Source organism: Octopus sinensis, unplaced genomic scaffold (assembly GCF_006345805.1).
Source record: "Octopus sinensis unplaced genomic scaffold, ASM634580v1 Contig13910, whole genome shotgun sequence".
Classification (NCBI taxonomy): Eukaryota; Metazoa; Mollusca; class Cephalopoda; order Octopoda; family Octopodidae; genus Octopus; species Octopus sinensis.
The window spans coordinates 164,218-179,455 of record NW_021833059.1 but is presented as its reverse complement, the minus strand read 5'-3'; the positions used below and the strand labels follow the sequence as shown (position 1 = coordinate 179,455).

General features: G+C 35.0%; 1 protein-coding gene across 1 annotated transcript; it reads right to left on the bottom strand.

Annotated features, from left to right (window-relative positions):
• Positions 1-62: 62 nt before the first annotated feature.
• Positions 63-1,205, bottom strand: LOC115229930. The gene has a single exon (XM_029800192.1). It carries the CDS (start codon positions 1,203-1,205, stop codon positions 63-65), a length of 1,143 nt encoding a protein of 380 aa, XP_029656052.1.
• Positions 1,206-15,238: the final 14,033 nt, after the last annotated feature.

The window sequence follows — 15,238 nt, the reverse complement described above, 5'->3', positions numbered from 1 at the left end:
TGTCACTAAATATTATATTTTATAAATGTTAATTCGGATCTATTTAATATTGATTTGACGTATTAATTCATTCTTTTTCTTTTTGAGCCATTCCTTAGCTCTCTAACTGCAATCTCTTGTCGACCATCACCAATCTGATCCTCACTCCAGGATTGTTGTTCCATGGGCACGATTTCGTCGTCCTCAAATTGCTGTAGAGATTTTCGTTGTAGAAAATGAATGACTTCACTAACATCACTCTCTTGAAAGTTCATCCCATGTCGGTGCTCCACTAACATGCTTTCAAGAGTTTTCTTTAGTACAATAGATTGAATATATGCCCTCGGAATAGTATCCACACCTAAAAAATCCATATATGATTTGTAGAATTTACTCACAATTCCCTCCCAAGTCATAACAATAGGGACAATTTTAACTTTCGCTTTGTATATTTGGGACAACTCTCCAGCGAGGAGGTCGTATTTATGAAGTTTTTCAACCTCAACCCCCTTCAGCATCTCCTGAGAAGTGATTCCGACCTCTACTAAAGTAATCTCCCTTGTTCTTTTATCGAAAACAAATATGTCCGGCTTGTTATGTTGTACTTTGATGTCTGTCATCAGCGTCGTATCGACTCTGATCTCAACATTCTCAGTTGTTACTATTGATTGGACTGAGTGAGTCTTCAGTTTCTTTGAATATGTGATTCCATATTTACGACACAGATTTAAATGGAGACATCTCACCACCTCATTGTGACGGCGTATATAATCACTATTTAACATTCTATTGCATCTCGTTGCCAAATGATCGACTGTTTTTTTAGCAGATTTACAATGACTGCAATTTGATCCTTTTTCCTCAAAGAACAAGTTTCGGTCCTGTAAAAGGCAATACAATGCTTCGGCTCTTGGACTATTATTCCCTTTTGCAAGCCAGCCCGACGATGATGCAGTATCAACATTCAAGTCTTTTAAACATTTGAATAACATAGAATGAAGAGATTTACTGTTAATTTTCGTCAATAACCATTCAATTTGAGCATTTTTAAGTTTCCGTACATCCATGTCAGAGGAATTATCATCCAAGTTATACTTCTGGGTTAGGAATCCCGCGATCGTGGCCATATGTGTTTTCTTTGAATTGACAGCACGCAGAATTCCAGCTTTTCTCAGACACACATTAGATTTTCTTTCCAAATCTAAAGGAATTGGAACAACATGCATTCACTTCTAAACACGATTGAAGTGAGCCCTCTTCCAAGTTTATCTCTTGGTAAATATAGCCTCTCTTTATTTGCAGGCTTTAAATGAAGTTTTGTCTCATAAAGAATACGCCGAACATCAACATCAATATCCTCAAACTCATGTGGTTCAATGTTGATTAGTCCAATATAATAATTGTAAAGTGATAGTGCGGATTCGTTAATTGCTTTGAACATATTTACTGCATTCAGTTTTGTGCTTGCCAAACCCTTAATTCTTTTTTTAACTTCATCGGAAATCTTTTCTAAAATTTCCTGTTTTAGAGTATTACTCCATTTATCCTCCAACACTCCAAGGTATCGATAACCTTCAGTTCCATCCAAATATTTTGCTTCCTTTGATAAACATTCAACATTAGTAGCCGACTTTTCAATGTTTTTATTGAGTCCTCTGATTCAAAAAATAATTCAATATCATGCATCATCTTAATAATCGTGGCCTCTTCCTTGGCAAATATTTTTAGATCGTCCATAAAAAGCAAATGATTAGTGGCATAGGTAATCATCAATGGACTAGACTGGCTAATATGCACTGTTGGGTATTTTCCAGTTAATATCCTACTCAAAGGATCCATCACCAAAACAAATAGCTGTGGAGACAAAGAGTCCCCTTGCAGAATTCCTCTTGATATTTTAACTGTTCCGATTTCATTTCTATTAAAATTCAGTTTAATTCGCCATTTTGTAACCAAAGTACGAATAAAACTAATAATCCAACAAGGAAGTCCACAGCACTCCAGAATTTTAAATAGAAATTCATGGCTTACTGAATCAAACGCTTTTTGGACGTCTATCCATGCTGAATATAAAGAGTTGTCATATTCTTGGTTAATACACTGATTTATTAGGGCTTGTTCTTTAGCACCCTGACACATTTTTCTCGTTCCTAGTTGGTTATCTGAGATTATTTGGAACGTGTCAACAAAATCACTGAGTTTCTTATTGACACATTTTGTTATCAGTTTGTATAAGTTCGGCATGCATGTAATTGGTCGTAAATCTTTGGGCGTCTCACAAAATTCCTTTTTAGGTAAAAGATAGGTAATCCCAGTGTAAAACCAATCCTCTGGAATACATTTTCCATTAATAACATCCACAATCACCTTATGCAAATGCTCATGCAATGCATCAAATTTCTTGATGAAAAAATTATAAACTCCGTCACACCCACAGGCTCTCCAATTAGGCAGTTGTTTAACAGTTTCCAAAATATATTCCTCATCAAATACTGCTGGATACATCTCAGCTCCAGTAATCCGTTTAGTGATGCTAATTTGAGTATCTGGAAGTGGTTTCTGATCCCAAATACCATTCCAGAACTTTAAACATTCATCATTACCAAACCCATATTCACTAGCTATGTTAGTCCCATTCACTCTTCTATAAAAGGCTCTTCGATTCAACTCGAAACAATAATTATCCCTTCTAAATAACTTCCTGGATTCATGAGTACGTAATTTCTTTTCCAGGATCTTTATTTTGTCGGAAATTAAAATTGAGATTCTAGCAAACTCTCCTTTTTTTGACTTTTTATAGCCATATGAACATAAGACATTGAGGGTTTTTTTCCACTCCGTACTTTTTGCAGTCATATTAGGAAAATTATTTACCATAGACATATTTGTTTTTAATGTTTCAATTTTTTCAGATGTACTTTCAACAAATTTACTGTTTACTCGAGAAGAATTGTATATATTTTCATAAGAAATTTGACCAGCATAAATAATATCTGAAATTTCATCCAAGTTCTTAGGAGGATAGGATTTCGAATATTCTTTAATTGCAAGATTAATGCCAAATAGTAGCTTTTTATCCAAAAGTTTGTAAGGAATCTTCTTAGTGGCAGGCCGGTTAGTTCGGGGAAGACTTTGAACTCTCCCAATTTGGAAATTAAATTCCTCAAGACAATTTCTTAAATTGGATATTTCATAATTCTGTAAGGAAGCTCCACAAGAATTACTCTTGGTAAAATTCTTTGTACAGGGCACCCTTGAGAGTGTTTTAAAATCGGAGATAGACTTCGTGGTCCCAAACTTTTCATTGAAAGTATCCGTTATAATAGACCATCCATTCCTCGGAATCCGATTAAATCTCTGACGAGAAAGTCTGACAACCTCGCTGGCCCACTCTACTTTATCAGAGTGATCTACAGCATCAGCCATGGCTTTCAGGGCTTGCAGTTTTGTGCTAAAGGCTGCACCCGAAGTAATCTCCTGGACTTTATGCAGTTCCCGAGCCAAACATCCTACTTCGTCTGTTTTTCCAGTTTCTATATCAGCAGGAAGGCCCGTAGAATATGTTTCAAATTGTTTGTTTAAAACAGACATGCACTACACCACAAAAGATTTAACTTTTTTTTATGTCACTAAATAAGAAACAAAGGACAATAAATAAAAAACGCAATTAGTTATTCCAACCATAGTCGCGGTAGTATTGAGACGGATACATGAAATAATGAACGGGAGAAGTATGTCGGATAATACTTAATTGGATATAAGTAATATGTACAACACGGCACATATATTATGTCGCGACCCACGCTGGCGACCATCCCACGCTGGCGACCAGAGCGACCTTCATTGTTGACAAGATTGACAGGGCGACCTACATAGTTTGACACTAATTACTGACTAAAGATAATTGCTAAAAAATCAAAAAACTTAACATTTTTTATCTCTATTCATAGTAACTATTTCGTAATTCGAACTAAATGTTTGTTAGGAAAGACAACTAACCATTAATCTGTATTTATACATTATATTTTTTACTTTTCCCTTTTTTTCATATGGGGATTCATCACGGATTCGTCCCACAATCTTTTATTATTCATTTCTAAAAATAAATACATCGTAAATTTAACATTAAGTTCATCTTCGACAAACGATGCCTCGTTATTTTCATCTAAATTATAAATAAGATTATAACCTGGGATCGCCGAGTGGTGTGTCGTATTATAGGAAAAAGTTACTTTGTCTAAAAATTGTTTCCAATTTTTACGTATTTTTTTATCTAGAGAAATTGTACAATAAGACCGGTTTCAGTAGCATGTTGTATAATTTGATTTTTAGAGAGGTCGAAATTTGTTCGTAATATGTCCTCCGTATTGTTTCCATTTTTTAGTTCCTTCTTTATCCATCAGTTTTGCCATACCACGTGTCAATATTTAGTTAAAGCGCTCAATTACACCCTAATTTATTTCAAATTTATTCCTCGCATAGTTGAGCCATAAGTTGGTTTTTGAATTCCAACCCGTTGTCCGTTTGCAAGATCTGACAATATCCAATTTGATAAAACAATTTTTGGAATTTATTCACCTCTTCTTCAATTAAATTTCAAGTCTTACCAGAAGCAGTTTTATTTTTTAAAGATTTGCAGACAACAAATTTGCTGTAGATGTCAATAATTGTCAGTATCCAATTAGATCCATCGTTAAAATCTTTATATCTTCTAACAACAATAAGATCCGCCTGGAATCTTTCATTGGGTTTTCCTGCAGTTACATGGTAATTAGAATCCGACACCTAGGTATTTTTTTTAAATACTTTCAATGGTAGGGCAAATTTACAAATTTCGCAGTCTTTTATAATTTGTTCGATGATTGGACGTTTTACAGTGAAATAGAATTCACTGCACTTTTTCTGAAGCTTTCGTATTCCCCATTGGGATTCTTGGTGAATGGCGAATGCTAGTGTCCTCATCTCCATTTCATTGTCCAGACAAATGACCAATTTGTGTTTTTGGTTATTCTCGTCCTTTAGATAAAGACTATGAGTTAGGAGTCGCAAATATACCGATCATTAATAATGATAAATTGAGTCGCTTTTTTCGTGCTAACATCTTTTGAGAGAAACCATATTTTTTTGTAAAATGACGCTAAACCATTTCTTAAAATGAATTTTTTCCGGTTTAAATCGCCTGTCAAACTGAAGGTCATAACCTGTCAAACTGATGGTCGCCAGCGTGGGATGGTCGCCAGCGTGGGTCGCGACATATTAGATTACTATACGAGGACTTATTTTGGATAGTCTCAATCTCGGGTAGTGATATTTTTATTGAGTCAATCACTGACTTCTGGAATGCACCAGTCCTCAAACGTATTTTAAGTCTTTCGAATGCATTTATCACCTCATTTTTACTCCCAATAATTTCAAAACAGTGTTTTTATTACTGTTAGATGTGACAATGATTGCATTTGTGCCTTCCTGTATTAGTTTATTGGCTAATCCTTTGTTTTGCCTGACTAATTCCACCATTTTGTGAGGAACATTGACGTATCCAATAATTTCCTCTTCTTCGGTGTGTGTTATGTGCTCGGAATACATTTAAAGTAATACTAACTCGAGGCGACTATAAATATAAATACTATATTGATCAACGATTATTTACGTTCGTAAATTAATTCTTTCTTCCCTAATAACTTCCTTTGCCCGCTAATGATCCTTCGAAAGATGATTTTATTAATTTAAATAGATTATTCTTTTTATCAACAATATTCAATTATGTTGGTTAGCTATTAAATAATTATTATTTGACAGAAAAAACTTAATAATAGATTACCATATTTTCTAGATTTTAACGTGCAATCGAAAATAACACTCAGGTAAATTTTGGGCCAAAAAAATCTTGAAAAATGCAGTAATCAAATATAGTAAACATCTAAAATTTTGCGCTGACGAAAATCAGAAATTTCACTTTGATGACTTTTTTTGAACGCTGGGGTATAACTTGCTCGTTTTGATGCCATGTTGCTTGTACAATGTTTAAAACTGAACTGAGGGAGAGTTAACTGAGAAGAGTACAAGACTAGAGGGGAGACAGTGGTTGTCTCGGCTTTCCGATCGGCTTAACGAAATGCAGTAAAACCGAAAATATATAATCGTACCACAAAAATTGGTAATTTATTTTAGTTATTGATTATAAAACCCACCCCATTTATTGGAATTATTTTTTTAGCGTTATAATAATTATTCGTATGAAAGTTATGTGCCAGGAATTCGAATTAATTATATAACAATAGTCTGTATGCTAAAATCAATAAAATACAATATTTAGATACAAATGGGTATTTTTATTAATGGAAATTGTTAACAAAAATCTAACTATTAAGTACTGGTTCGCAGGATTGAAAGACAATTCCCGCGTAAAAATTATTCTACGAGAAGTTAATTTTTGATACAGTTTACCATTTATTGGTTGCCAATTCTATAACTCGCCACTTTTTTGGACAAAATGCCATTTTTACTAAGAAAATTACATTGCTCGCCAAATTCTCTTGCTCGCCACCTCGTTTTTTGAAACTCAGATATTCATCAATAATTGATGATCAATTGATTCTGAAATCATTACCTGAATAGATTCCGAAAATGTTTATAATGCCGACAAAACAGGCGTATTTTAAAAACCGTTCCATCAAAAAGTGTCTGCTGGAAACACCGACTAAAACAAAAATTACTTAAAGATAGGTTAAATATTTTTTAGCCAATTTTTAGATTTTTATTAATGCTTTGCGCAAATATGACTGAATATGATAAAAGAACCTCATTGATTATCGGAAAGTTTAAGAAACCAAGGTGTTTCAAAAACTTGAACGTTGATGAGTATTTACAATACCACAATTCTTCAAAGGCTTGGATGAACGTGGAAATATTTAGTGAATAGTTAAATATTTGGAATAAAACTCTCAAAAGAAAATAAAGAAGTTTTATATTTGCCAAAACACACGACTACTGTGCTTCAACCGATGGATCAAGGAATCATTAGATCATTCAAATCGCATTTCAACAAATTTAAATTTAAACATATAATTAAAAAATAAATAACGGTGAAGCAAATATTGAATGCTATAAAATATTAACACTGAAAGATGGAGTCTTATTTTCTTATCTTGCCTGGAAAAATATGTCGATGAATACAATATCAAAATGTTTTCAGCACACCAAATGGGAAAAACCATTGAAGAACCTATTAAGGGAGATCATAAAATAAAAAAATTCGAACAAATTGTAGATAAATTAATGATCTCAGATCCCATAAAAGAAGAGGAGTTTATAGAGTTTACGTACTCTGAAAATGACAAACTTCATGAATTTCTACAAAACAATAACGATGAAAATGACAATTTAGACAGTTCAATTATTAAAGATTGTGAAAGAAACAAATATATTACACATCGAGACGTGATAAAAAGTGTTCGGACTTCAAAAAATATTTTTTACATGACGATTATTTTAATGTGAATATGCTTGAAGGTTTGATAAAAATGCAAAAAAATATAGAGAAAAGATCATTCAAAAAAACTATTAATGATTACTTTATTTAAAATCTTGGTTTTTTAATAAATGTTTCAGATATTTATTTAAATGTTTAGAATCATTCAAATAGGTGGTTAAAAGTTATAGAAAATTTTTTTGACAGAAGATAGGATATTGATTATTTCTTTTACTTGCCAAATTCTCTTAGTCGCCAATTTTGGCTTGGTCCCAATTGACTAAATTCGTAACTATCTAATGAAGATCAAGAAGCAAGACTTATATTCCATTTTAAAAACAGAACAATTAGATGCAATTATCACGGGGTGTGTGGCAAAAGATTGTAACTTTCTTTCTTGTTGCGGATGTGCAATTAAAAATAATTATTATTTTCTCGAGCAATGAGGATGCCAATGTTCTCAGGAATTAGGATGTGTGCAAACTGGGGATTCAGAAATTTCCAACGCGATTAGGAGGTTGGAAATGAAAACTTTGTATTTTTCCGTTTTTTTACTTTCGCCGAAGCTGCAATTGAACCAGGATACGATGGAGAAGACGTATTTGTGCATGAGGTGTCCCAGATTAGACACATGTCGTTTCGGAATGGGAAGTTAAATAATTTTTCTTGTTTCGAACATATATCTCATACAAAAATAAAATTTTGGCTCGCGATGACAAAAAACCTGCCGACCACTGGACTAGAATATAAGAGATGATTGGTAATTATTCAAGATATCGGCTTTAAAGTTCTTTAAATCAATTAATTTCGGAGTTTTACTGTTTTACTTGTAGCGTGTACGACATATCCGTCCAGTTTGGAATTTCGAGAATTTATAAGGAAAAAGAAAATTAGAAATAAAGTTAAGCTGCAAAAAGTCAAGTTATGAAAATTATTAAAAATAGAAATAACTAAAAAATCCAAATTTTTTATCAAAATCCACCGCTTTCCTTTTATGGTGCCATCCAGATCATTTTCATTTAACCCGAATAACAAAGCAGTGTTTAAAACAACTTCTTTCTATGCATGATGGCCATATAACTAATCAACCATATGATCAGACATAGTTTAGTAAAATCTTTTCAAGCTGTCTTAAAATAATGAAATGTTCATTAGACGACAATTCAACGTTTATACTCAATTTCTCTAAAGCAAATTCGTCTAATATCGATTGTTGAATAAAACCCTAACCTCAATCAGAGCCTTAATTAGTTGATCACAGACTTTATGCGCCCGTCTAATAAGATTTGATATTAGACGAATTATTGATTAGACGAATTGTCTTTATTTCAATATTTCTTCGAACGAATTTTGATAATGTCTAAAACGAGAAGCTTACATACGAGGAAAAAAAATCAGGGGTCGGTAAATACTTTTAGAGAAGAGTTAATTTTTGGCATTCTTTGGAGTTTAGAAAAATTATTTCTTCCAAATATTTCGTAATTTAGGAAAATGTAAAATATCCTGTATTGTATTCTCTTCAACGGAATTAATTTTTTAAAACAATATCGCTTTCACAAGAATGAAAAATGCCATATTTCAATTTCTTTGAATTTTATTTATTTAGAAGTTTGCTTTGAAGCCGGGAAACAACTTTCTTGGGAAGGACTCCTTCTCAAAGAGAGGCTTGGTTTCTACTGCTTTTAGACACGGTTCGGAGGCAGAGAAGGCTGAATATTTGAAAATTTCAAAGTTGAGCCATTTGATTCATTGTTTTTTTGAGCTATTGCCGTAGAGACGTCCTGTGTTTTGGCGGCAAAACTCTTCTTAACCTCCTGAAACTTGGCCTTTTATGGATCCGTCGTTCCAGAGATCCCAGGGAATTTACGTTCTGATCCAGAAAATCTCGCTGGCTGTCTTACGCGGGAATTGTCTATCAATCCTGCAGCAAGTCCAGCTTAGTCTTTTTTTTCTTTCGTTTATTATGATTTTGGTTTTTGGAATAAAAGTTTTATCTTTAAAAAAAAGTTTATTTAGATGTCACATCAAGCGTAAAATAAAATTTTTGCATCCATTAGCCCTAAGTTCAAGGAAGCAACCCGACAGGTAAATGGGGATGTAATCTGAATTCCAGGCACGTAGAGCCTGGTTTCAGGGTAATTAACGCGCATTATTTGGCTCTGAAGACGCTGTTTGAAAACCTCGGGCTGGAAGCTGGATTTCAAGTGAGCCAAACCACATCGACTTGCGAGGAGGACGAGCCTTGCTCTGGTCAGCCCTGTAATGCTTTCGATCAACCAGTTTGAACATAGGTCCCACACATGTACGGAAAAATTTTGATTCTTGCTCTGTGGTGACGAATACAGTCGCCTCACAACAAAAAATATTTGGGATCTGCGCAGTCGAACACATCATGTTGAGTCTCATTTGGGTTATTTTTTTCTCATGAATTGAATTTTTACTTTTACTAGAACAGGGGTGTCAAACATGCGGCCCTCAGCGTACTTTGGCAAATAGAAGCGCGGTCTGATTGAATGGCTATAAAATACAAAAAATTATTTTTTATTTTTTTACATTTAATTAAAATTTTTAATTGTATTTTCCGGGTCATCATTTGCTCATTTTCATTGTATTATTCATCAGCAATATTTGTGCTCAAAGATATTAAAAATGGAAAATACGATTAGTTTGGTCACGATAACATTCAGAGGTCATCTTCTCAAACACCAAAATTTGTTCAACTGCTGACAGATATTAATAATCAGTTCAGCGACATTCCTTTTATACTCCAGTCACTCAAAGAAAATTTCGATAAGAAAGAAAAACGTAAAAAAGAATAAATCCCAAGAAAACGGACATTATGGACCAGACGAATAAATATGAAAAACAATTGCTATTTGAACTCTGTCTTACAGACTTTGATATTTACTTCACCGTTTTATCAACGCTATAATTCTAATCCACACCTTGATCTAAAAAATGAACCATGGCTGGAACACAAAATTAAATTACACATCGACAAAACAAAGTTAAATTCCTGCTTCTTCCATGATATGATTATGCACTGTTTATTCAGTAATTTATTTTGTTTAAATTAATTACAGATCTCTTCAACACGATAAAAGATAAGCAACAGCAAGACTCTTATGAATATTCTCGAAAAACTGAATCATGAGGATATGAGAATACGCAATTCATTACATAATCGCAAGTACCCTCATATTTTGAGAAGAATAATATGTATGTTAATAATGATTATTTTAGTTCTAATTCTCCGGACACGAATATCATTTCAAAGATATTTGAAAGTATTCTTCTAAGTCAAAGTTGATATTTTTTATACTATTTCTTAGTTTATTGTACAAGATGTAGAAATTATTCCAACAAATTTGATCGTTTTTTGGATTTATCTGTTTCAAAATTCACGAATAATCTGAATTCCTGATTAAACAATTACAAAAAATAATAATAAATGTTAAAGACCTAGGGAATGCAAAGTTCGCATTAAAAGGATATAAACCTCAAGAGCTTTCATTTCTTTATCACACTCTTTACGGTGCATATTGAGCTTTTCAGTATACTGCTGTTTTTGATAAAATCTTTTAGTGCCTTTTCCACACTTTATCTTGCGGCTTTGATAGCATGGATTGGTTACTCAATAAATATTGATCACGTAATAGTATTCAAATAAAATCAATAACTCAATTCAAAAAATAAAACTACAAAAACGACAAATCCAGTATATATTTAATTGATTGTAGTGTAAAAAATTTAAAAAACAAAATTAAATCATGAATAAACAATTAATGCATATTATAATACTGATAAGATAAATTCAGAACTCGGAACTAACAATTATAAACAATCGAAAGTCCTGAGCAAATATTAATATGCATTCATTTGAAATAATATAAATAATAATATGAATTAATATTTACAAAATATTAAAAGCAAAAACATGCGCAACGTTATTATAAATAGTAAAATATTACGTAAAATTTTATTATATTTATTTAAATTATTAAAAAAATTTTGATAACAAAAACAAAAAATAAAAATATTTAAAACAGCAGGAAGAATATTTGAGAAAATTCTGCAAAAATATTCTCTCCTAAAACAATGCCTTGTTCACACAGATGGTCTGATTCGGCACTTGTGTGCACGTTTTATCAATATTTTGACAGAAGCATGTATACGAGGGAAACTATTTTGTTGGTTTTTTGAATATTTTAAAGACTGATGTTACTTTTGGGGATGGTTGAGTGCATATTCCGTAAGCACGTGACTAAACTGGCAAATATTTGTGAACCTCCTTCCTGGTTATGCACATGCCAGTGCTGATCCTGCTCGTCTTGGCCTCATTGGGAAACCTCATTCGTCTTGGCCTCAAGTCCAAGTAATAGTCCTTCTCCACAGCCATTACTATTCCAGTCTTTTAGCAAGAAGTCTTCCGGGACGTTTTGGAAAGACTGTAATGTATTTTAAAAATCAGGATGTCGGGTCTACCTCAGGACGTGTCCCATCAGAGGGACTGATTGCATAAATATTTTTGAAATAGTCATACTATTTGGATAGTCACATTATCTTAAACTGGCAAGAAACTTTGGAGTTATGCAAGTCTCTCGAGCAATCTAAGCGCCGTCCGTGAAGATGGTCCAGAATATATAAATTCAAAAATTAATAATTTTAATTATATTATAATAAAATATTCGTTTTAATATACTTAATTTTATTTTGGAAAACCTAATGTAATCAAATAACCACGTTGCTACTAATAATTCATTTGGTTGTTGTGGATATTTTTGTTTATATAATCATCTTTTATTTGATATTAATGGTTGAATTTTTATTTTCTGTTTAAAATGGATTAAATATATTGTTGATTTACAGAAGTTCTTATAATATAGGATAATCTGTAATTGAATTGGTTTTATTTCGACGATAATTTAATCTTTTTTATCACCTTCATCATTTATATCTTTTCATTTTTACTATTAATTCTTCACCTTTATTTTTTTATTTTTCCATCTTTATTATTTAATCTTTTCATCTTCATCATTTAATCTTATTTTATTTTCCCATGTGTCATGCTGGTTCAAATATTTTTTTAATTTAAATGATAAAAATCAGACAATCTAGTTATTAAGTGCCCCGGGTTGGATAATACCCCCTTAAAATTTTATTAAAATCAAAATTTATTAAAATCAAACGAAAATAACCTGATTTTGGGACCGACCAAAAAATCGGCGGATTCGAGAAATCGGCGGATTAGAGAGGCAATTTAAATAATATTTTATAGTTGAAATATGAACTTACAATATAGATTAAGTATTTCTTTTTATATACAAATGACTGAATACATAAAATTATTTATATTCAAAAAAATCAGAAATTTTATTTTTTTTAATTGATTTTCTTAACATTTCCCCAATTCGCATAAGGAGTGAGACCCCGTCAGGTCTCTTACCATCCTCCCTTAGAAGGCCAGGAGGCTCCAGCTGACAGGGAAATCCGGCTGCTTCAAGTGCATGTTTTACTACGGAATTTAATTCAGAATGCCTGGGAATCCGGCCAGGGCTTTTGCGACAGGAAAGTGGATGGAGACCTTTCCGATCTACGACAGAACCACAGCGGCAAGTGTGTGGAAAGCAGATGTCCAGACCAAGTCTAAGAGAAATGCCAATCTGCACACTTTTTGGGTCCAGCAGGGTTCCCGTATTTCCGGAAGGGTATGCGTTGAGCCAAGCGCCACTCCATTCGGAGGATGCGGCCAAAAGACAAGCGCGCCGGTGTTGATCACAGGAGGATAATAGCGAATTGTATAACTGAAGAAACATTGTTTCCGTCCACGCCTTTGTATAGCAGGGATAGCAAGGAATGTCGAAGCCACGGGAAGACCAAACTTCGATACCATGAGAAAGCTCTTGGTCCAGAACGGATTCGGAATGGGGAGAAAGAATCCTAAGGACAAGCGGACTACAGCGGTATGACGAAGAAGGTAGGTAGAAAGGGAGAGCCAAAACAGAAGGAGCTTGCAGACCTAGTCCGCCGTGACGGACTGGCAGGATCGCTTGTTGCCACCCGGCATCATCAAAATTGACATTAGTATTAGCCGAAATTGAGTTTCTTAGCAAAAGATCGAAGTGCTGAAGAGCACAATGATGGCGGTGACAAGGGGCGGACTGTAAGAAAAATTGTAACCGGGGGAAAGCAAGGAAATTTTTGATCAGGAAGAAGGCAGCATGTGCGTCGACTGTTTTAAGTGTGGCTATAGATTCTTGTATTTTTGTGAGCTTAAGCTCCAGGAAGGAAGGGATAGCCGAGGAAAAGATTGGGGAGCCAAGGACAATAAGATCAGAGGATGTAACAGCCTTGATATAGGGAGAAGCGAATTAAATAATGGATAGATAGATGTGTTAAAATAATTGGGATCATAGAGATGTTAAAAATCTCAGATTTCGAAGGGTTATAGACAGGCCAAGGGAAAAAAGTGCGGGGATTATATATGTTCAGATCTTCGAGGATTGAGCATGGCGGGCCCCCGATGGTGGCATCGTCCAGATACCAGACGTTGAACTCGGACTGGCATGCTTTAACGGCACTGTCAATAGCAAGAGAGAACAGGGAGAGGGCCAAGAGGGTCCCCCTGTTGGACTCCGTTTTCAGAAGAGATGGCTGAAGAACCACAAATCAAAGAACTGGGGGAACCGTAGGACAGATCGACATAACGGTAAATTGATGGACACCGAGACAAGCAAGCATCTAATAAGGAATCACGTCGGACGCTGTTGAAAGCGTTAGAAATATCCAGTTTGACAAGGACTCTGTTCGGTGTTGCTGTAGAGAGATACCGCCTGGCGGCGTGGACAGCCGCCTCACAACCGGAAGGGACTCCGACTTGAGTGGGGACGAAGTTTTTGCTCAGGTCGGGAGAAACAGACCAGCAGGCAATCTTGGACGCCAACCGACGAAAGACATTGCCAACCGCGATTGGGCGGACTCCACCATCCTTTTTCGAAAAGGGAAGAAGATTGGCCGAGAACAAGAGATTGCGAGCGAAGGGGGGGATGTCAGCAGCAAGCATTTGGTTTATAAGAGAATTTACGACATTGACAAGCCGCCTGCCCGATTCACCGATTTGGCTCGAGATTAGGTTGCGAAGATGACTGGGACGGAGACCGTCCAATCCTCCGCTACTGCTTGGCGAAATGAGTTTATGGCCTGGCACACAGCTTCGAAGCTAAGAGCCGGGCCAAGTGGAATTGAATTGGTGGATGGAAAAGGTCGGAGATCGGATGGGCTCGATGGATGTTTGTTTCTAAGGGTGTTGACCACACCAGGTGAGGATTCCAGAACTCCCCCGTTGGATGCCAGTACCCTCAGCGCAGCGCGTACGTCGCCTTCCATTAGCTTGGCCATGATACGGTGGCCGAGGTAAGCGCCTGAGTCAGGAGCCGAATTGGACTCCTCACGGCAAGAATCAGTTATGTTGGAAGAAGTGGATGGACAGTTGTCGGTAATAATCTCCGATAGGAAGAGGTCACAGGAGGAAGAGTTCAGGAAACTGGAGATATTATGCTTGACTAATGAGGATAAGGAGCAGTCGGATTTGCAGTTGTAAGGCAATCAAGGCATAAAGGGGGAACAAGAAGACGCGGATCCAAGCGAACGGAGTTTTCAGGTCCAGAGCGCTTTGAATAACATGGAAAGGGCGTCAGCCGCCGAAGGGCGTGCGGATTTAGGAATCTTAGTGAGAACATAGCGATTTTTACGTATTAGAGAGATAGATAGTAGCACCTCTTCGGCGCT